Source organism: Oppia nitens, unplaced genomic scaffold, assembly GCF_028296485.1.
Source record: "Oppia nitens isolate AA-2021 unplaced genomic scaffold, nextdenovo-longstitch-racon4-pilon3 scaffold8_pilon_pilon_pilon, whole genome shotgun sequence".
NCBI classification, from domain to species: domain Eukaryota; kingdom Metazoa; phylum Arthropoda; class Arachnida; order Sarcoptiformes; family Oppiidae; genus Oppia; species Oppia nitens.
In genome coordinates this window covers 3189802-3211886 of record NW_026533252.1, presented here as the reverse complement: position 1 = coordinate 3211886, position 22085 = coordinate 3189802, and the positions used below count along the sequence as shown (strand labels likewise).

At 27.1% G+C, this 22085-nt stretch overlaps 4 protein-coding genes across 4 annotated transcripts; 2 read left to right on the top strand and 2 right to left on the bottom strand.

Moving 5' to 3' along the window:
• Nucleotides 1–998: 998 nt before the first annotated feature.
• On the bottom strand, nucleotides 999–5426 carry LOC128963971 (NADPH--cytochrome P450 reductase-like). Its single transcript, XM_054310524.1, has 7 exons — nucleotides 5049–5426; nucleotides 3115–3680; nucleotides 2889–3013; nucleotides 2624–2815; nucleotides 2418–2531; nucleotides 1401–2351; nucleotides 999–1305 (listed from the first exon to the last, which is right to left on the bottom strand). The coding sequence occupies exons 2-7, from the start codon at nucleotides 3619–3621 to the stop codon at nucleotides 1161–1163; spliced, it is 2034 nt and encodes a 677-aa protein (XP_054166499.1). The 5' UTR covers nucleotides 3622–3680; nucleotides 5049–5426; the 3' UTR covers nucleotides 999–1160.
• Nucleotides 5427–7193: 1767 nt separating this feature from the next.
• Nucleotides 7194–8582, top strand: LOC128964405 (glutaminyl-peptide cyclotransferase-like). The gene is made up of 2 exons (XM_054310994.1): nucleotides 7194–7900; nucleotides 8010–8582. Exons 1-2 carry the CDS (start codon nucleotides 7367–7369, stop codon nucleotides 8580–8582), a joined length of 1107 nt encoding a protein of 368 aa, XP_054166969.1. The 5' UTR covers nucleotides 7194–7366.
• A 1473-nt stretch (nucleotides 8583–10055) lies between these two features.
• On the bottom strand, nucleotides 10056–17796 carry LOC128964404 (acetoacetyl-CoA synthetase-like). The gene is made up of 10 exons (XM_054310993.1): nucleotides 17741–17796; nucleotides 17031–17503; nucleotides 16883–16980; nucleotides 16450–16806; nucleotides 16290–16370; nucleotides 16162–16228; nucleotides 10907–11266; nucleotides 10707–10832; nucleotides 10283–10614; nucleotides 10056–10193 (listed from the first exon to the last, which is right to left on the bottom strand). Exons 1-10 carry the CDS (start codon nucleotides 17776–17778, stop codon nucleotides 10056–10058), a joined length of 2070 nt encoding a protein of 689 aa, XP_054166968.1. The 5' UTR covers nucleotides 17779–17796.
• A 2440-nt stretch (nucleotides 17797–20236) lies between these two features.
• On the top strand, nucleotides 20237–22022 carry LOC128964297 (protein CNPPD1-like). Its single transcript, XM_054310879.1, has 3 exons — nucleotides 20237–20516; nucleotides 20592–20918; nucleotides 20988–22022. Exons 1-3 carry the CDS (start codon nucleotides 20466–20468, stop codon nucleotides 21717–21719), a joined length of 1110 nt encoding a protein of 369 aa, XP_054166854.1. The 5' UTR covers nucleotides 20237–20465; the 3' UTR covers nucleotides 21720–22022.
• Nucleotides 22023–22085: the final 63 nt, after the last annotated feature.

The window sequence follows — 22085 nt, the reverse complement described above, 5'->3', positions numbered from 1 at the left end:
AACAATATATAATATAAAATAATAATAATAATTTTATTATATGATGACAATAATTAGTAGATTATTTAGATAGTTAAGCAACAAATATTTCCTTAATAATAAAATTTAAAAATTTCCAACAATTTTTTTTTGTATTGTAATGGTTAATAATAAGCAATGAGTATTTTATTTTTTTAAAAAATGATAGCAATTTTTTCTAGACATTAGCTAGCAAAATATATGTTCTCGAAATTTCATAGAATTATACACAAATTTAGATAATTTTTAAGAAAATTAATATAAGACTATTTTTTAAATAAATATTTGAAATTTTTAATACTTAATGATGATTTAGTAAAATAACATAAGATTAAAAAAATGTAATCTTAAATAAAAAATTTAATATTATTGTTATTTGTTAAAAAAAATTACCTAACATAACATTTTTCAATTACCTGTAATCTATAATTTATATCTAGTTTTCGTATTATTTGTCTAATTGTCAAAATAATTTCCGACAAATCATTTACATAAACTATTGTTAGGCTATATATCTTACTGTCAAATAATATTATTATTATATACTCTTTTTATTTGTCATTTATATTAAGCAATCAACAAAAAAAATTAATCTGTATTTTAGATAATCTTTTAAAAAGCATTTAACCATAATATCAGTGACTTTCATGAAATTTGCAATTTTGTTATAAATTAACTGATAAATCAAACACAACAAGGACTTAAAAAACTTTATATTAAATTCAAGGATAAACAATTGTTTCACTAATATTTTTTAAATAATAATAATTATTATTATAATTTATAACTTATAATCTAATTATTGTATCGCAAATTGTATTTGAGTAATTAAAGTCAATTGTCGTGCAATACAAATCATATGCAAATATACATAATAAATATATATAACTTATATATTTTTTTAATATAAATATTTATTTTAATTTATTATCATAAAAATAGATAATTATTAAATCGTGTAATGATAATAATTAGTCGAAAAAAAATCCATTTAAGTAAATATATATATATATATATAGATAGATAAACATGTAATTAAAAATAGCTTAAATTTTATAATACAAAGTCTAATTTTTAAAAAATAAAATAGTAATTAAAAAAATTCAAGTATTAGTCCCTAAGATAGCGCCGTTGGTTTGCGCTTAACTCCAAACATCGGCCGAATACCTGCGCTGTGACTCCATTTTCTTTAGATAACTTTCGGCTTCGGCGCGACTTTTGTTGTCTTCAGTCATAATAGTCTCAATGATAATCTCTTTCACCTCTCGGGCCATATTTCGGGCATCACTGAGAAATGCAAAAAAAATAAATATTAATTTCAATTAAATATACAAATCATTGCAATTGATGATAATATCGGTAATTATAATAATAATAAATACCCGCAGATATAGATGTGTCCATTTTGTTGGCCAATTATATTCCACGTCTCTTTCATATTCTGTTTGAGCAGATGTGTGACATAGACTTTGTGTTCCTGATCTCGACTGAAGGCACAGTAAAGTTTGGTCAGAGTTTTGTCCTCGACATAGGCCTTCAGTTCATCGCCATAAAGATAATCTTCAGATTGTTTACGACAACCAAAATACAAAATGGTATCACCAGTAGGTTTGCCACTTTTCATTATATGCTGACGTTCCTGAATGAAACCTCTGAACGGCGCCAAACCAGTTCCCGGTCCTATCATAATGACCGGTGTTTGCGGTTTAGCCGGCAATCGGAATTGTGAGCGACGAATAAAACAGGGAACCAACACTTTGTGACCATTATTGCTCGGCTCTTTAGATTTAAGCCAATTGGTGGCAACACCTTTTGTCACCCGACCGGTTCCAGTTTCATATTCAACGACAACAGCTGTAATGTGAACCGAATTGTTATAGAGTTTAGGCGACGATGAGATTGAATAGTATCGCGGCTGAAGACGTGGCAATAATTCAAGCAAATGATCCAACGGTGGCTTAATTGACGGCAAGTCTTCCAGTATGTGAACAATACTGCGACAGTTCTTAATAACCCAATCATTATACAGTTGTCTGCCCTCTTCGGTCGATGAACTCAATAACTTCAGGAAAGTCTTGTGTTCTTCATTAGTGGAGTAATCAGATATTTCTTTCAGCACATGAGTCCTCGGAATACTAGTAATATCTGTATAAAATTGTAGTGCCGTTCGATAGGATGTAGGACAAGGAAACGGGTGTTTTTTCGAACTGTCCTCATCCATGTTTTTCAATGAGATAATTGTATCCAAATTGATATCCAATAGTTCACCGATTTTATTTACAAGCGAAGTATCATTCTTGGGATAGACAGCCACATGATCTCCGGCTTCATATCTAATGGTAAACACAACAAAAAATAGTAAAACATTTTTTAATTGTAAACATTAAAAAACAATTTACCTCAGCTTAGAGTTGGTTAGGTCTAACTCAATGTGAAGGCACGAGCGGTCACTTTTGTATAGTTCTCGGTTAACCGAAACGGGAGCCAAAAATGGATTTTTCTGGTCAAACGGCCTAAACAATTGCAAATAATAAAAAAATAATATAACTTTTTTATACACACTGTTTCAAAGTATTAAAAATATCTCTTTAAAAACAAATCTTACGCTTTTTGATTGGCATAAGAGTTAAGTCGAGTAACTTCTCCTCTGAATACTTTGTCTTCAGCCAAATCTTCAGTATTGTGAACAATAAGCTCATACTGTCGGCTACTAACTTCTTCACCAGTCTGTAGATCATACTGTTCGCAAACTGATGCCCAGAATTTTTCTTTCCAAGTAATAAAATCTTCTTCAATACTATTGTTTTTATTATTAATAAATTGATTAAAAATAAATCAAATATTTCTGAATCATTAAACAAAAAACATACTTTGCATCGTCGTCTCCCATTCCCAACTCATAGACACGGGTAGCGCCAAGCTCTTCAAGTCGGACATCCAGGTATTGACCCATTTTGTTGTAGTGTTCATAGGTTTTGTTACCCAAAGCAAACACCTGTATATATGCAAACAAATTCAACAAAAAAATTTAAAAGTTAAATAAACAGACACTTCATTTAATTTAATGATTGACATGAAATAGAAATAATAGTTTACCGCATATTTCAAACCCGTCAGATCTGCGCCACCGTTTTGAAGCCATTCGTAAAACTCTTGTGCATTATCGGTGGGATCTCCTTCGCCGTAAGTGGCCATACAGAATATGGCCAAATGGTTCTCAATTTCGACAATCTTACCCAACTCTTCCATATCGCATTCTTCCGGATCGGCAACCATTGCTTTCATACTGTAACGAGAAGCCTCTTTAGCCAATCGGGCGGCAAACTCTTCAGCTGTTCCAGTTTGAGATCCATAAAAAACGACTACATTTCGGCCGCCGGACTTCATTTTGGCTATAAATCCAGATTCCGATACACTTCGGGTTAATGTTGGCTCAATTGAAAACGTTTTGATAGACGAGGTATCAAATTCTGATTTTTTATTTTTGTTTCGATAAAATAGCCAATAATATGAGGCCAAACCCAATAGACTTAATATAATTAAATAGTCGACTGCACTCAGATAGCCCGGAGCCGTAGGTTCTTCAGTAGGAATCGCATCCATTTTTTTTATATAGGTTTATAAATTACTTTTTTTAAATATTATTTAAATCAACAAATTAACTGTAATGGGGATAAAAAAAATATAATATAATTTCATTAGTTTTTTTCCAAAGTTTAAATGACTAAACAATTTTTTTTTTAATAATTTTGTGTTTGAGTGAAAAAAAATAGTTTCAGATTTTTCGGCTTAAAATTATATCAAAAAATCTAAAAATTCAAGTGAAAGTTGACGGAAACAAACCGTATTTTTTAAAAAAATTATTTGAATAATAATAATATAATTAATAATTTCCTCAATAGAGTGGCTAATATATATTATATATACAGTATATAAACTATATTTATATTTGAATGAACAGTAAACAAAAAATATTTATAAAAATTTGACAAAACTTTTTTGTTTTAAAATTTTTAAAACGGATATAAATCTATTAATTGAAGTGAACCACAAAAAAATTAGAGATAAATATATTTTAGTGATAACAAAAATTATTTTTATACATATACAGTATATATATATATATGTTACTTAAATATGTGGCAATTAATAAAATGCAATTAAATATAGGATTAATAATCAAAGTCTATTACTACAGCACCACCACAACTACACACACAAGTTGTAGACTTAAAATGTAAATGTTTTTAATATTAAAAAATTTATATTAAATATATATCATATACTGTACTACAATTAAGTATATGCTGTAATGTCTAATGTTAATATTTTTTTTTGCTTGAAATGCTGACTAAATATTATCATTAAGCCTATGGGAAACATTACCGCAATGTGTTGTTGATGTCAGCCTTGAATAGCTAATCAAAACGATTATTATTATTATTATTATTATTATATTTGATCAAAAAGTTAGCATTCATTCAAATTCAAGTACACATTATTGCTGTTATATTGCAATTAACAGCTAAATCAATGGCAAAATGGCTTTCAATATTAAAAAATCGTTGTCTGTTTTATATTATTATTATTATTATTATTATATTATGATTTATACATGTATTTAATATCAATTTTTATTGAAAATCATTTAATATATATAGAGTATATTTCTTAATAAAATAACAATCATATTATGATATATACTGCAGTATATATGCATGCATATCATATTTAATATGATAGCAAATATGATATACAATTATATATGATATTGCATTACACAATATACAAGTTATATCAAAATCATGTGATTAGTTAATAAATAATATAAACTAAATTAATAGTTACTTAATAATTAAAAAATATTATGTATAGATATACTTATTATATATATAAATAATATGCATTAACAAAATTTGCAATAAATTTGCAATAAAAAATGTCACATTTATAAATTTGACACAATTATAATGCATATAAATAATAATATGTAAACAAATAGTTTTTTAAATAATAATAAAAAAACTTACCGAAAAAAACCAAAAACAACCGATGATTTCAAATGAATATTTTGTGACCAAAAAAAACTATATATGAATTTTGTTTATAAGTTATAATAAAAATAAAAAAAACAACTAATTTACTTAACAATCAAAGTAGTATACTAAGCATAATAACAATTGTAAATATATAATAATGTTTTAAACTATTTAAAACAAAAATTTGTTAAAAAAAATGATTTTTCTATTAAATTAAATAAAAGTGATTATAAAACAACACACAAACACATATAGTGTTTAGTATTTATTATTGTTATTATTGTGTTGTGTTATGTTGTGTGTCATAAACAGTACTGAATTGAATTGAGAGTCACTTTAATAACTAATACCTTTTAAAAACAACGTTTAAGGACTCAAATACTTTATACACATTTGTCTAACGCATCGATAGATTTTGACTCGTGATTTGCTATAGCATTACATCACTTGATCGACAATACTGTTGTATAAATAGTGAATAACTTTTTTTTTTGTGTTTTGAACCATAATTTACGACAATATATTCTATAGACTAATAGTATTATAGGGTTCTAGAAAATTGATGACAAAATTGATGATAGCATTGAAATATAATTAAATTATTTTTTTTAAATTTATTATGATATCATAATTATCATAAATTTCAACAGCAAATCAAAACTACAAATAATTTTGTTGTACACATTGTACTAAACTGTACTGATTATTAGTACAGTGTGTTTAACTTTAAATTTATATAAACAACTTTTTTTTCTCTATGTGTTATAATTATAATGTACAGTACATTATGTACTACTACTGAATGTTAAACTATTAAAAAGTTTTTTAATGATGTTTTTTTAAAAAAATTTTTAAGTACATTGAGTACAAGTTATTATTTTTCTGCATAGTCCCCAATGCACCCAAAAATAAATAATTATCATAAATAAAACTTATTTGTTTGGGACAAATAACATGATAAACGGTCGGCTAATATTAAAGCTGAGTTTTGCACGGTTTAAATGTTTTATTATTAATATATATATATTTGTAAAAAACAAATAAATATTGTATTTCAAGTATAGTTTGCAATAAATAAATAAATAAAGTGTGCAATTTATATTGTTGATTTTATTTGTTAATCATATGCAAAATAGTTATATAATTTTTATATATAAATAGGTATATTCAATACCTTTTAATTAATTTTTATGATATTTACTGATTTAAAAAAAAAAAATCGGTTATTTATGGGTTTCGGTTTGGTTTACGAGAGAAACAAAACATAAAAATGATACTAATATTTAGTATCGGTTTTCAAATCATTAAATTAAAAAAAAAATCTTATCTATTTAAACACATATTTTGAATATTTGTGATTTTCATAACTAATCGATACAACAAAAAAAGTTATGTTAAAATGATTGTCTTATACTACATAAAAAAAACTTGTTAATCATTTAGTGACTTAAAAAAAATTATTATTTTTATAGTTTTTTATGTATGTGTAAAACTTGTGATAAAGTTATTTTGTGTGGAAAAAAAACATAATCACTAATGTATAATGAGTTTATATACCTGCATAAAATATAATTATTTAAAAATTAACATGTTTATTAATCAATTTTTTTTAAATTTTAAACAAAATATGATTGAAATATAAATATTGTTTAATTAATTTATTTCAATATTTGAATTTTATCATTTACTGTATAAATTCATGTTTCTTTAATATATATATTTTTTTTAAATAAGAATATTAATTAAATTAACTTTTAAATAATAAAAGTTTTTTTATTGTAATTTTTGATATACATGTTTGAAAATTAATTAATTTAATTAAAACAATACAATCATTTGTGTGTGTGTGTGTGTGTGTGTGTGTGTGTGTGTATTTTGATATAAAATTTCAATCAGTAGAAACATATTTGCAATTAATAAAAATTCAATGCATTATAAATTATAAAATATAATGTTAACTAATTTAAAAAAAATAAATATTTTAAAGTATTTTTACTTTTAAATACTGACATATGTATTGTCAAAATGATATTAACTGTAAATTTTTGCTGTTATTAATAAATTTATATACGTATGACGTGTACTTTAAAAAATAAAATATACATTACATTACATTGCAGTCAATACAGTAGTAGTTAAATATCAATAGTAATGTAATACTAAACAGTAATATTCATAACAATAACAGTATTATTGTATAAAAATATAAACAAAAAATAAACACTTTTTTATTGAAATCTATTTATTTATTTGTATTTTATTTTGTATTTTTTGTTTGTTTTATTAAATGATTGACAGTTTATTATTTGATGGCATTAACAGCAAATGCATTGATATTTTTGCCGATAATTGTTTTGTTAAGATATTTCTATGTAAACAGTGGTCAAAATGTTGTTAAAGCCATGAACTGGAGCACAAAAGAGTGGACAACTAGTGGCCGATTGTTGGTCGACGACGAAGTAATACGATTGTCTCGCCGATCGGCCGAAGATCATCAATGGTTTAACCAGACATTGGACCGAATTCTGGTGCCACGTGTGTCGGACACCGAATCGATACGTGTGGTCGGCAAACATATTGCCGATACTATGCGCTCACTGGACTGGACAGTCGAGTTGGACACGTTTACCGATCAGACACCGCACGGTCCGAAAAGATTTACCAACATATTGGCCACATTGGATCCGAAAGCCTGCCGCCGACTCGTACTCAGCTGTCATTACGATTCAAAGTTGTCCGCAAGCGGCCGTTTTGTCGGTGCCATCGACTCGGCCGTTCCCTGTGCTATGATGTTAGACATTGCAAAAAGTTTAGACCGATATCTTAAAGCACACCGACATTCGGTAATTATTATACGATTTTTGTTTTTGTCGGCAAAAAATTTTCACATTTCATGAAAGATATATTCAAATATACTTTTATTTTGCCAATTGATTTGCAACAAACACATAGTCTGTAAGTCATACAACAATTCAGATGATATTCTTCGACGGCGAAGAAGCGTTTGTCGAATGGACTGATAAGGATTCGCTGTACGGATCGCGACATTTGGCCAATACTATGAATAGCAAGAAATTTTTGACGACTCGTGAAGAAAGCCAAAAGTGCGGCCATTTGACTGACATGGACTCGGAAATAGATCGCATCGAAGTAATGGTATTATTGGATCTGTTGGGCGCCAAGAATCCCACTTTTTACAGCCATTTTAGCGATACTCAGTCGCTGTACTCGAGAATTATCAAAATTGAACGAAAGCTCAACGATTTGAAACTAATGGAAAGCAGTCGCCGAACCAATTACTTCCAGACTTCCCGATCCTTCTACGGTGGCATCGATGACGATCACCGGCCATTTCAAGAGCGAGGTGTTCCCATATTGCATATAATTGCCACACCGTTTCCCAGTGTATGGCATAAAGATTCGGATAATAAGAAAAATATAGACAATCCTACTGTTAATAATTTGTTGAAAATATTTAAAATATTTGTCGCACAATATCTGAATTTAGATTTAGATAAACATTGATAACAATAATTATTAATAAATGATTTTTTAAATATATTATATATATATATAGTACATATTGTATACAAAATAATTTTGTAAAGTATTTAAAAATTTATTTATAAAACATTTTTATTTGTGTAAATTATTGTATAAATACTCTCTAATTATTTTTTATGCAATATAATTATTAATTTTATATTAAACTGATTATTTTATATTTATTATTGAACAAAAAAAAGTGAACTAAATGTTTACAATTTAGGTAAATTGATTAAATATATTGAATTATGTGGTAATTTCTTTGTAATTTAAAAATTATTTAATATTTTTCATAAGATTAAATCACATGCAATATCACAAGAGTAATTAAATTTATCAATAATTAAATGTTTAGAAATTAGTATACATTAGTAATCAATTATCAGCAATCATGTGATAGACACTAATAGCATGATAGAAGAAAATTTTGAAATTAGATATTAGTATTTATATTATGATAATTAATAATATAATTATATAAAAAAAAAGTTTTTTTTTATTATCAATAATAGAGAAGAACTGTTATATGCTTTAGTTTAAATTACTTGTCTAAACGTTATCTTTAAATTTATTTTTAAAAAATATTTATAACAAATTACAAATACTAGTTATAACTTGAATATAAATAACATTTACCTTAAAATACATGCATTTTTATGTTTCACGTAATTATTTAAAAAAAAAAGATATGAAACATCAAATTTTCTAAACAGTAGCAAATAAATCACTAATTTGGTGCTATGATTGTTAAAAAGTAACACCTGATCCCATACTATATATTGTTGAAGTAATTTAGACCTTAGTTGTCATTATCTCAGTTACACTAATGAGAGAGAGAGAGAGAGAGAGAGAGAGAGAGAGAGAGAGAGAGAGAGARAGAGAGAGAGAGAGAGAGAGAGAGAGAGAGAGGAAAGTTACCTTAGCTTAGATAAATTAAACTAAAGTTTTTATTATTTTGAGAAATTATGACCAAAAAAAGTAAGAAACAAATTAACAAATTAATATATATTTTAAAAATAAAATTATAACTTTAAATCATTTAAGAGTTTTTCAGAAAAAAAATCTATTAAACAACACACGTGTGAAAACATTTATACCATTAATTCCGCGGTTGAATGTTTTTAGGACAATAGTATAATATAGTGTATATACAGTATAAATCAATTATACAATCAAAAGACCAAATTTCACAAAACGGTAGTGAAAACTACCGGTTATTATATAAATAGTTATCCTGATTACTGGATATACCATACGTTTAACAACAAAAAACAAAAAAGTTAACAAATTAGCTAATTTTAGATACACATTGCAAATGAACAATTGATTTGTGACTTATTTATTATTAGTTAATAAAAAAAATAATAAAAAAAGTTTATTATATTAAATTAAATAAGTTGTAAATATATATCGATATTAGAAGTTATAATAAAAAACATTTTGTTTTAGAAATCATAGTTTAGAAATCTCTATACAATTATTGAAATATTCGAGAGATTCTGGGTTTGCGATGGCGTTCCTATTGGTCACCTCTTTGCCGGCGATTATCCTTTTGATGGCCACTTCAATCTTCTTACCATTTATTGTATACTTTATTTAATTCGAATTAAACACATTAAAAAATATTGTAGTAATAGATATATATAATTATATTTATTGAAATTAATGTCAATACATACAGGAATGTCAGTTACTTGAAGAATCACAGCCGGAATATGTCGGGGAGACAACCGATTCCTGATTTCGGTCCGAATTTTGTCGACAATTGTTTTATTAAAATCAAAGTCGGCTTTCATTTTAACAAATAGTACGACTCGTTCTTCATTTTTATCGTTATATTGCGATACACAGACACTGTCGTCGATTTCATCAATTGTATCGATTATATTGTAAATCTCTGAACTCCCAAATCGGATGCCATTGGGATTCAATGTGCCGTCGCTTCGACCCAACATTTGGATGCCGTTTGTGTTGCCATTGATTAGACAGAAATCTCCGTGAGTCCAAACACCTATTCATTTATAACATTAATGTTAATAATAATAAAACCATAGTATAAATCACTTTTAAGTAAAATTCATATTTAAATATATATTAAAAAACCTTTAAATTGAGAGAAGTATGCATTTCTGTATTTGTTACCCTTGGGGTCGTTCCATAACATAGTGGGCATCGATGGGAACGGCTTTACACATACCAGTTCTCCTTTTTGGTTGATTACGTTAGTGCCTAAAAACCAACAACAAGTTGTCAATAATTTTAAACCTATATTAAATTTTGCAATTATAGTAAACTAAGTCAACCATTATGATCCCAACACTCGACAGCCATTCCTAGATTACGCGCCTGTATTTCACCCGAATGGACACCGATTGTAGGATTCTGTCCCGCAAAACATGATATTATATCCGAACCGCCGGATATTGATCCCAACAATATATCTGTCTTAATCGATGTGTACACATATTCAAATAGTTTGTCATTTAGTGGCGCACCGGTAGATAGGATGGTATGCAGTCTTTCCAAATGATGCGATTCTCTTGGTTTGAGACCTAACTCCTGCATTGTTTGTAGTCCTTTAGGACTGGCACCCAAAATGGTGACACCAATCTTGTCAATTACATCCCATAGTGAGGTAGAGGTAGGTTTGAATGGTGATCCATCTAATCGATAATAATTTAAGAATATATTTATTATTTAATGTTTTAATAGCAAGATTTTACCCCATATATCTAAATCAATTTGTTACCATAGACTACAATTGCTGATCCGGCGGCCAGTGCTGAGACCATCCAGTTCCACATCATCCAACCAGTCTATTATTTAATAAATTAATTATAAAAACTTATAACTTCTTTTTAACTTATACTACAATTAGCTTACAGTAGTATAGAAAAGCATTGTATCATTTGAGCCGACATTTCCGTGCAATATATGCTCTTTTAAGTGTTGTATTAATGTTCCCTTTAATTAATAAATACCGATAAATGTCAATCAATTTGAAAAACAATAAATTTATTAAAACCAAAAATCTTACGCCAACTGAATGGACCAAACTTTTGGGTTCGCCAGTAGTTCCCGAACTGAAGAGTATACACAACGGATGATTAAACGGCGCATCAAAATACGTGATTGACTTTTGGTGATCGCCTTCGGCTAAGAATTGGTCATAAGTCTGACATTTGATTGTTTTCATAAAATTATTCAACTGATTGTTATTGTTGTTGTTGTCCAGTGATATGATAACTCTTTCAATGGAGTCAAGCGATGACATGAGTTGCGATAGTTTATCCAAATGATTGTGTCGTTTGCCGTTATAGACAAAAGAGTCGACGGAAAACAAAAGTTTTGGATTAATTTGTCGTAACCTTTCGAGAACTCCCTATTTATTTAGTTAATTAAATATATGTAAAAAAAAGTTATAATTATTTATTATTGAAGTGTCAGATAATTTACCGAAATGCCGAAATCAGGTGACGTCGAGCTCCAAATGGCACCGATGGCTGCAGTGGCCAGAAATGCTTCAACAGCTTCTCTACCATTTGGCAAATAACCTATAAATATGTTTATCAAATAAAATAAAATATTGTCTTTCAATTGATAATTTCAATAACAATACCGACAACTCTATCGCCAGCAGTTATGCCGTACTTTCTCATTGCCGACACTAATGATGCCACCCGTGACTTCAAATTGCCGAAAGTCACTCTCTCGATGTACGTCCGACTTTCGGCGATCACAAAAAGTGCCGCTTTATTTAGATCACTATTTTCCGATTTTTCCAACACATTTTGGGCATAATTTAGTTTAGCGCCGCTAAACCATTCGGGTATCTCATCGATAGTCTTAGTCTTATCGACCACTGTTTCGTATGGATTGGTGTATATAATATCCGAAAAGATTGAAAACTGTTCCCAAAAGTCGGCATAATTATCGACAGACCATTGATAAAGATCCCAATAGGAGCTCAATTGTAGCTCAAACTTCTCATTAATGGTATTACGGAAGATATCCATTTTGGTCGTACCAAACATACCGGGGCTCCACATTAACTTTGGATATAATTCACCGTTAGTTGAATTCATTATTTTACTGCTAATTAAATATTGATTTTATTAAAAATTTTATAATTAGCTTAGAAGCTGTCAATAATGATTATGGCACTGGTAAGTATTACAAAATTAGTCTAGGTACAATAATTATTATATTAGTGTAGACATTTAAATTTAAAAATTTTATTTTAAGTGTCACTAATGGACATAATCACAGTATTGTAAACATAGTTTAAAATATTATAAATTTATATAAAAAACTATTAAATATTGATTTATTAATAACAAAATTATTTTTATTATATTTTTTAAAAATTTTAATATAACTCTTTCAATTAATAATAAGTGGCATCGCTTTAAATCTAATGTATTTATTAACATAGTTTTTTTTAAAGACAACACTATTTTCTTTTTAAAAAAACTACTAATAAGTTTTGATGTTTATTTAATGAGTTCTCAAATATTTTTTTAAGTGAATTTTTTTTATCTATATCTTTATTTATCAATAAATTTAAATTTTTAAAAATATAGATAAATTACATTTATTACACACTATTATCTTAATTTAAATCATATCTGCATACTATTTGCATATTTAAAATTATATATAAATAATTATAATAATGAATTATTATGATATAAATATTAAACATTATAAATGTCTATATGATATTAATATCTTTAAAAAAAATTAAAACAATATAAATTAATAGCCTAATATTACTTTATTTTATTTCTACAAATATAAATAAATAAATAAAATTTTATGCTTATGTATTTTTTAACACAGTTAGTAAAAAATGTGTTTAAAACAAAATTATTGAGTTTTTAATGTATATTTCATACTAATATTTTTTAATCGATATAAATTATTTTCGTATAATTGATAAAATAGTTACTACTAGTATATTATATTTATATAATTATAAAAGTTTACCGGTAATACTAGGCTAATAAAATATACTAAACAGTATAGATTTTATATAAATATTTGTATTTAGAAATTTAATATTTATATAATTACCAGCAAATAAAGTACATAACTTTAGGCATAATAAATATTTTTTATTGATAATGTATTTGCTATTTAACATAAAACATAATAATAATAAATTTAAGGCTAAATAATAATATATTAAAAAATTACAAACCATTCACATGTATTTGTCATACAGACTAAAAACTATAAACTAAAAAAATATTATTAAAAATCATTTTTAAAAAATAATGTTAAAAAATATATATAAATCAATTCTGATTTATCTTCCGATTATCGACGGGTGAAAACAGTCGGGAATCATCCGGTAAACCACTACTCTGTGCGATGTAATGACAAGTACTGATGTCTATCATCTGAAACGAGTAGTCATTGATAAACGATTGTCACATCCGATAGACAGAACTACTATTGTCATCCTTAAGACTGACGACATCATTCTTCTTCTTGCAATTGATGGAAATAGTTGTCAACTTTTCCACAAAATTCTTCGTTTAGTCTTAAATTCGTTCAAATTTTTAAGACTAACCGAAGAATTTTGTGGAAAAGTTGACAACTATTTCCATCACTTGCAAGAAGAAGAAGAAGAAGAAGACCAGAAGAATGCTGTCATCAGTATTATAAAAATGTATTGTAAAAATTGAATTATTTTTTTTAAAAAAAGTGTCTGTTTTGTGTTTAAATGTGTTTAAAATTTAAATTACTTGTCTAAATGTTATCTTAAAATTAAACACAAAAAAGACTATCTAAAACAAAATATAGTACATAAACAGTGTAGATTATAGTACTATTAATAGTTATAATTTAAATATAAATAACATTTTTTTAAAAATATATGAAACACATAAATTTACTGTAAATTATAATTAAAAATAAGCAAAACATCAAACTTTCTATAATAAAACTTTTTTAGGTAAACTGTTGCAAATATATCACTAATTTGTTGCTATGATTGTAAACATAACACCCGATGATCCGACACTACATTTGTTAAACTAATTGAAAAATGTTGAGATTATTAGTTATAAATAGTTACTCTGATTACTGGAGCCATACTTTTAATTAACCCATTTTTAAATGTTATGGCTAATTGTCAATTGAATTGTGAATTATTTATTATTAGTTAATAGAAAAATTAAAAAATTTTATTATTTTAAATTATAAATATATAAGTTGCAAAAATATATAAATATATATTATTAAAAAAAATTAGATTAAAACTATTTGTTTTAAAAATCAGTGATCTCTTTGATATTCTTAAAGTATTCGAGACATTCTGGGTTTGCGATGGCGTTCCTATTGGTTACCTCTTTGCCAGCGATTATCATTTTGATGGCCACTTCAATCTTCTTACCATTTATTGTATACTTCATTTAAGTTGATAAAACATTTTGAAAAAATATTGTAGTAATATATATATAATTATATTAATTGAAATTAATGTCAATACATACAGGAATATCTTTTACTTGAAGAATCACAGCCGGAATATGTCGGGGAGACAACCGATTCCTGATTTCGATCCGAATTTTGTCGACAATTGTTTTATTAAAATCAAAATCGTCTTTCATTTTGACAAATAGTACGACTCGTTCTTCATTTTTATGGTTATATTGCGATACACAGACACTGTCGTCGATTTCATCAATTGTATCGATTATATTGTAAATCTCTGAACTACCAAATCGGACGCCATTGGGATTCAATGTACCGTCGCTTCGGCCCAACATTTGGATGCCGTTTGTATTGCCATTGATTAGACAGAAATCTCCGTGAGTCCAAACACCTATTCATTTATAAAATGATAATAATAATAAAATCTTAGTATAAATCACTTATAAGTAAAATTCATATTTAAATTTATATAAAAAAACCTTTAAAATGAGAGAAGTATGCATTTCTATATTTGTCACCCTTGGGGTCATTCCAAAACATGGTGGGCATCGATGGGAATGGCTTTACACATACCAGTTCTCCCTTTTGGTTTTTTACTTTAGTGCCTGAAACCAACCATTAATAAGCTGTCAGTAATTTCAAACTTATAGTCAATAACTGTACCAACCATTATGATCCCAACACTGGACAGCCATTCCTAGATTACGCGCCTGTATTTCACCTGAATAGACACCGATTGTTGGATTCTGTCCCGCAAAACATGATATTATATCCGATCCGCCGGATATTGAGCCCAACAATATATTTGACTTAATCGATGTGTACACGTATTCAAATAGTTTGTCACTTAGTGGCGCACCGGTAGATAGGATGGTATGCAGTCTTTCCAAACGATGGGATTCTCTTGGCTTGAGACCTAACTCCTGCATTGTTTGTAGTCCTTTAGGACTGGTGCCCAAAATAGTGACACCAATCTTGTCAATTACATCCCATAGTGAAGTTGAGGTAGGTTTGAATGGTGATCCATCTAATCGATAATAATTTAGGAATATATTTATTATTTAATGTTTTTAATAACAAGATTTTACCCCATATATCTAAATCAATTTGTTACCATAGACTACTAGTGCTGAACCGGCGGCCAGTGCTGAGACCATCCAGTTCCACATCATCCAACCAGTCTATATTTAATTTTTAAAAATTAAATTAATAACTTTACTAATTATAATACAATTAGCTTACAGTCGTATAGAAAAGCATTGTATCATTTGAGCCGACATTCCCGTGCAATATATGCTCTTTTAAGTGTTGTATTAATGTTCCCTTTAATTAATAAATTAATGTCAATTTTTTTGCTATTAACGGTAGTTTAAAAAAAAAAACTATAAGTTATATAACTTACGCCAACTGAATGAACCAAACACTTGGGTTCGCCAGTAGTTCCCGAACTGAAGAGTATACACAACGGATGATTGAACGGCGCATCAAAATAAGTGATTGACTTTTGGTGATCGCCTTCGGCTAAGAATTGATCATAAGTCTGACATTTGATTGTTTTCATGAAATCATTCAACTGATTGTTATTGTTGTTGTCATCCGGTGTTTTCAGTGGAGAAATGATTACTCTTTCAATTGAGTCTAACGATGACATGAGTTGCGATAATTTGTCCAAATGATTGTGTCGTTTGCCATTATAGACAACAGAGTCGACGGAAAACAAAATTTTTGGCTTTATTTGTCGTAATCTTTCGAGAACTCCCTATTTATTAATTTTAATATTGTTTTTATATTTAATTTTAAAAAATGAATATTAAATAAAAATGTTAAATAATTACCGAAATACCAAAATCGGGTGACGTTGAACTCCAAATGGCACCGATAGCCGAAGTGGCCAAAAATGCTTCGATAGCTTCCCTGCCATTTGGTAAATAACCTGCAAATATGTTTATTTAACAAATAAATTTATATTTCAATTGCAATTACCGACAACTCTATCGCCAGCACTGATGCCGTACTTTCTCATTGCCGACACTAATGACGTCACCCGTGACTTCAAATCACCGAAAGTCACTCTTTCAATATGCGTCTGACTCTCGGAGATCACAAACACTGCCGCTTTGTTTGGATCACTATTTTCCGGTTTTTCCAACACATTTTGGGCATAATTTAGTTTAGCGCCGCTAAACCATTCGGGTAACTCATCGATAGTCTTACTCTTGTCGACCACAGTTTCATAAGGACTCGTATATATAATATCCGAAAAGTTTGAAAATTGTTCCCAAAAGTCGGCATAATTATCGACAGACCATTGATAAAGATCCGAATAAGAGCTCAATTCGAGATCAAACTTCTCGTTAATAATATTACGGAAGACATCCATTTTGGTCGTACCAAACATACCGGGGCTCCACATCAACTTTGGATCCATTTCACCGTTACTTGAATTCATTATTTTACTGATAATTGAAAATTGATTTTATTAAAACTTTCAATTTTATAATTAATCTTTTTTTAATTCTAAATTTATGGTCTATTATAAAAAGTTAACTAGCTAATATTAGTGTAGACATACTAACATTTAAAAAATTAAATATATTTTTTAAAAATCTATTATAATTGACAAAAAAAACTTTGTTTACAATACTAAAAAATTTTGTAATGATTTAATATATTAAATAAGACATATAACTCACATATTTAGTAAATTATTAATTAGACTATTGATACTCATTTTTAAACTTTAATTTATAACAAATTATATTTTTATTTAAATATATTATTAACACTTTCACTCTATGATAATTTGCATCGATTAAAATGTGGTGTATTTTATATATTAAATATTTCAAAAATTACAATACATTAACAAACAAATACTTTTTCAAAATACAATTATATTTCCTTAAAAACTACTAAAGTTTTAGTATTTATTTAACAAGTTCTCCAATATTTTATAAGTGGATTTTTTCTCTATTTATTTATCAATATATTAATAATTTATTTTTAAAAAATAGATAAATTATATGTATTAGACACTAATATCTTAAGTTAAAAAATTATAGTACACTAGTATGAATCAAACTATTTAATATTTACCAAATAATTGACATTGATAATTACATCATGTAAGAAATTATATACAAAATAAATATCTTATTAAAAGTTATTATAAAAATTAAAATTATTATTAAAGTTTTGTCATTAAAAAAATTATAAAATTATTTTTTATTTAAACGTCACACACACACACACACACACGGAATATCCCATTTGGTTTTTATTGTTTTAATAATGTCCTTGAATATTAATTAATAATTAGAGTACAATATTAATATATAAGTTATTTTATATTTCCGATATACAGTAAACTATAGACTAGGTTTTTATATACAGTTATATAATTTTTTTATAAAAAATAATTTTCCTTATAATATACCCTAAAAATCTGCATTTATATTTAATATCATTAATTATACAAATAATTAATATTGTTATTAATTTTTCATTTTATTATTATTATTATTAGTATAAATGACTTTAAATGTATTTAGTTTTTATTAGTAATAAAAATAATCAATTGATTAGTAACAAAAAAAAATTGCTATGACTTAACAGTTATTCAAGAATATCAAGGTTTGACAGTCGTCTAGAATTACAGTAGTTATCAATAATTTAATTTTTATATTATAGATATAATGTACTATAATATAATACTTTATTTGATATAAAATACTGTATTTAATAATTTTTTAATTGAAAAAATGTGGTAAACATGTCAATTTTTTGTCAACCTAATAATTTTTCTAATCATCATGGTGATTGTCAAGGCTAAAACTTTATTATAATTTTTAAATAATTACCTAAAAAAACTTTATTTTAAAAACTAATTTTAAAGTTAAATATATATATATATATATATATAATATAATCTTGACAATTTATTACTTTAAATTTATAAGTCAAATTTGCTAGATCATTGCAAAAATAAAAAGTTTTACCATAACAATTTATTGAATTATTATTAGACAAAATTAAAACTGCAGTATTATTATGAAAAAAATCAATTTAAATATTTTATTTAATTAATTATTAACTTATTGTATGATTCTTAATTAGAAAACTTTTTTTAGATTTTTATTTAATTTTACTAAATTTATTACTAATAATAATAATAATAATACAGACCATTAAAATAATAAAATATAAAATTTTCAAATCAAGCGCTGATATTGAGATCAATTTGCAATTTAGAAATGTTATGTATCGAGAAATTTAGTGATAATAATAATAATAAATATTTAATGAAAAAACTCTTCAAAATTATTAATAATTTGATGCAACGTTTCAATAGCTTTATTCATACAAAATAAACAAACTTTTATTTTATAGATACCTTTATATTGATATTATTCACAGTTAATGTAATGGATAATGAATAGCATTGAAAACACTGTATTAAAAACAGTATTCAATCGTACGATACACTACTAGTCGTCTCATATTTACTGAACACATCATAAATACATTTTGATAACACTTTTGAAATTTATGCACAAAACTTGAAACATACACTACTTTTCTAACTTACATTTTATATGATATGTATATATAAAAAAAATAATAATAGTCTAACTTATATATCGTTACACAACAACACAATCAAAATATCTAAAAAAAAAGTTGAAATAAATATACAAGCTGCTTTTATAAAAATATATTGAATCGGGGGGGGGGCATATAAAATGATGCTACATGTTACATTATTTGATAATGTTCCTCCCTCAAAAAAACTATTTTTAAACATGCTGTAATATGATACACTAATATGCTATTTTTTAAAAATTTCCTAGTTACATTTGTTATTAATGGGAATATATAATTTATATTTATTTATTTTTTAAAAATTAGCATATTTAACAATATTAAAAAAATAAATAAAAATTATTGTATAAGAAATTTATATAAATAAAATTTTTCTAGTTTCTGACTAAAGTAAAAAATACATTACATATATAATGAAAATAAAATAAATATCATCGGAAATATTCCCGGAAATACCTTAATATTTCCAAATATGACTACAGTATTGACTGTATATATGACTGGCGCTCTCAATAGTGTTTACTGTATATTATATGTATTATTGCATTGAAATACACTGTACTATCGATTACAATATTATTGCATTCATTGTGTGTTTTAATACTATATATGACGTGTTGTCCGTCATTGCAATCATTTGTTTGTTTGTGTCATTAATATCACTGTTTTTTTTGTATTTATTATTTTATTTATTTGTGTGAATCGTTTAATTGTCGACACATTTATTAGGACTATATATCATATATTATCTGTTAAATTGTCTAACAATTTAATCATCAGTTGTTTTGGGTGACGACGACAACAACAACAACAACAATGACCACTATCTGTACGAAAGGGTCGCCGAAAGTGGGCCGACATCTTAGTGTATGAATTGATTTGAATTGAAGACACGTTTTTAAAATTTCTTCATTTGTTATCATTTAACCTCATTTTTTTCAGTCGACCCGTAATCACATGAATCTAGTGGACAGACTGCGTAAGTCATTGTATTACGGAAGTATCAAATGCGGATCCAAAGAATCGTCAATGGATTGTCCGTCGATGCCGTTGACCGAAGTGACGGTTGAATTGTTCGAGAAGACGGTAACATCGGGTGCCAAAGGATTGGATGTGTTTGATATGAACTTTGTGTCGCACGTCTCGCGCGAGGCTTGTATTACGCCGACGTCTATAATGTTGTCAATGATTTATTTGGAACGATTGAAGACCAGAAATCCCGAATATTTGCGACGAGTGTCCACTTGTGATCTGTTTCTCGTATCGATTGTACGCTATTATCATTTATTATTTGATCCAACATATATTGATTGTCTATTTATTTATTTATGATTTTAGATGATTGCTTCCAAGTTTCTCTTTGACGACGGCGAAGAAGATGAAGTATTTAACGACGAATGGGCCAACTCTGCCGACATTGATGTCAAACAATTGAATCGCTTGGAACGCGAATTCTTGAAAGCAATCAATTGGTCGCTATATGTGGACAACGAAACATTTATGAAACAGTTGGCCAAAGTTGAAGCACTCATATCACTGAATCAATCAAACAAACGGTGTGACATCAATGGTATGACTTATTCAGAACTGTTAGCACTGTTCGACTACTCCATGACTCGTCGTAAAGATGGTTCCGATATCTTGTGGCGCGAAGTGGTGTCCACTGTAACAAAACTATTGGTCGTATCGTGTGTGGCCTACTGGACGACCGTATTTGCATTGGTGGCCTCGACAGCCATCAGCAGAGTATCGCTGGACAATACTCAGACTAATGTCAATCAATCTCTTCTAATTAATGACTCACTACTCGCTTATTATCCGAATGATTTGTTTCGTCGAAAACTGTCCGATAATTTAAGGACAAACGATTTGGTGTTTTCTTTGTGTGATAAAACAAATGCCAAATTCGATGTCCATCTTTCATACGATAGACCCGAAGATATTTCTTACAGAACATTGCGATCCAATAATCATATCACTTCCAGATCTATTTCCGGTCATGTAATCAACTTATGCGTGGAATCGACACCGAAAACGAAACATTCATTCAATAATTATCATAAATATTGATTCTCTCTCTCACACCATATGTTTTTGTTTACAGACTTTTAAAAAAGACCTGTCATTCATATATCATCGACGACTAAGTTATTAACCACAAAAAAATTTATTTGTTTATTACCGTAAATAACTTATTTTTCATGCAAATTACCGTTAAATTAAATACAGTATATATATATATGTATAATTAGTATTTGTGTTTTGTATGTTTTTTCAAAAAAAATTGACATTTATAAATTTGAAAAGTATATATATAAATAATTGTGTAAACTATTTAAATTAAATTATACATTCAGTTTTTTTTTAAATTAAATTAGATTAGCAATTATGAATACATAATTTATAAATAATAAAACTTCGATCTATAGATATATC

Coding starts and splice junctions, on each gene's coding strand:
- LOC128964297 (XM_054310879.1), top strand. CDS start 20,466: ATGACCACTATCTGTACGAAAGGGTCGCCGAAAGTGGGCCGACATCTT. Junction 20,517..20,591: donor AAGTGGGCCGACATCTTAGT/GTATGAATTGAT, acceptor CATTTTTTTCAG/TCGACCCGTAATCACATGAA. Junction 20,919..20,987: donor ATCTGTTTCTCGTATCGATT/GTACGCTATTAT, acceptor TTATGATTTTAG/ATGATTGCTTCCAAGTTTCT.
- LOC128964404 (XM_054310993.1), bottom strand. CDS start 17,778: ATGAGTATCAATAGTCTAATTAATAATTTACTAAATAT. Junction 16,371..16,449: donor GTTTGGTTCATTCAGTTGGC/GTAAGTTATATA, acceptor TATTAATTAAAG/GGAACATTAATACAACACTT. Junction 10,615..10,706: donor ATACTTCTCTCAATTTAAAG/GTTTTTTAATAT, acceptor ATAAATGAATAG/GTGTTTGGACTCACGGAGAT.
- LOC128964405 (XM_054310994.1), top strand. CDS start 7,367: ATGGCATTAACAGCAAATGCATTGATATTTTTGCCGATAATTGTTTTG. Junction 7,901..8,009: donor TTAAAGCACACCGACATTCG/GTAATTATTATA, acceptor ACAAACACATAG/TCTGTAAGTCATACAACAAT.
- LOC128963971 (XM_054310524.1), bottom strand. CDS start 3,621: ATGGATGCGATTCCTACTGAAGAACCTACGGCTCCGGGCTATCTGAGT. Junction 2,532..2,623: donor TCTTATGCCAATCAAAAAGC/GTAAGATTTGTT, acceptor GCAATTGTTTAG/GCCGTTTGACCAGAAAAATC. Junction 2,352..2,417: donor CTAACCAACTCTAAGCTGAG/GTAAATTGTTTT, acceptor GTTTACCATTAG/ATATGAAGCCGGAGATCATG.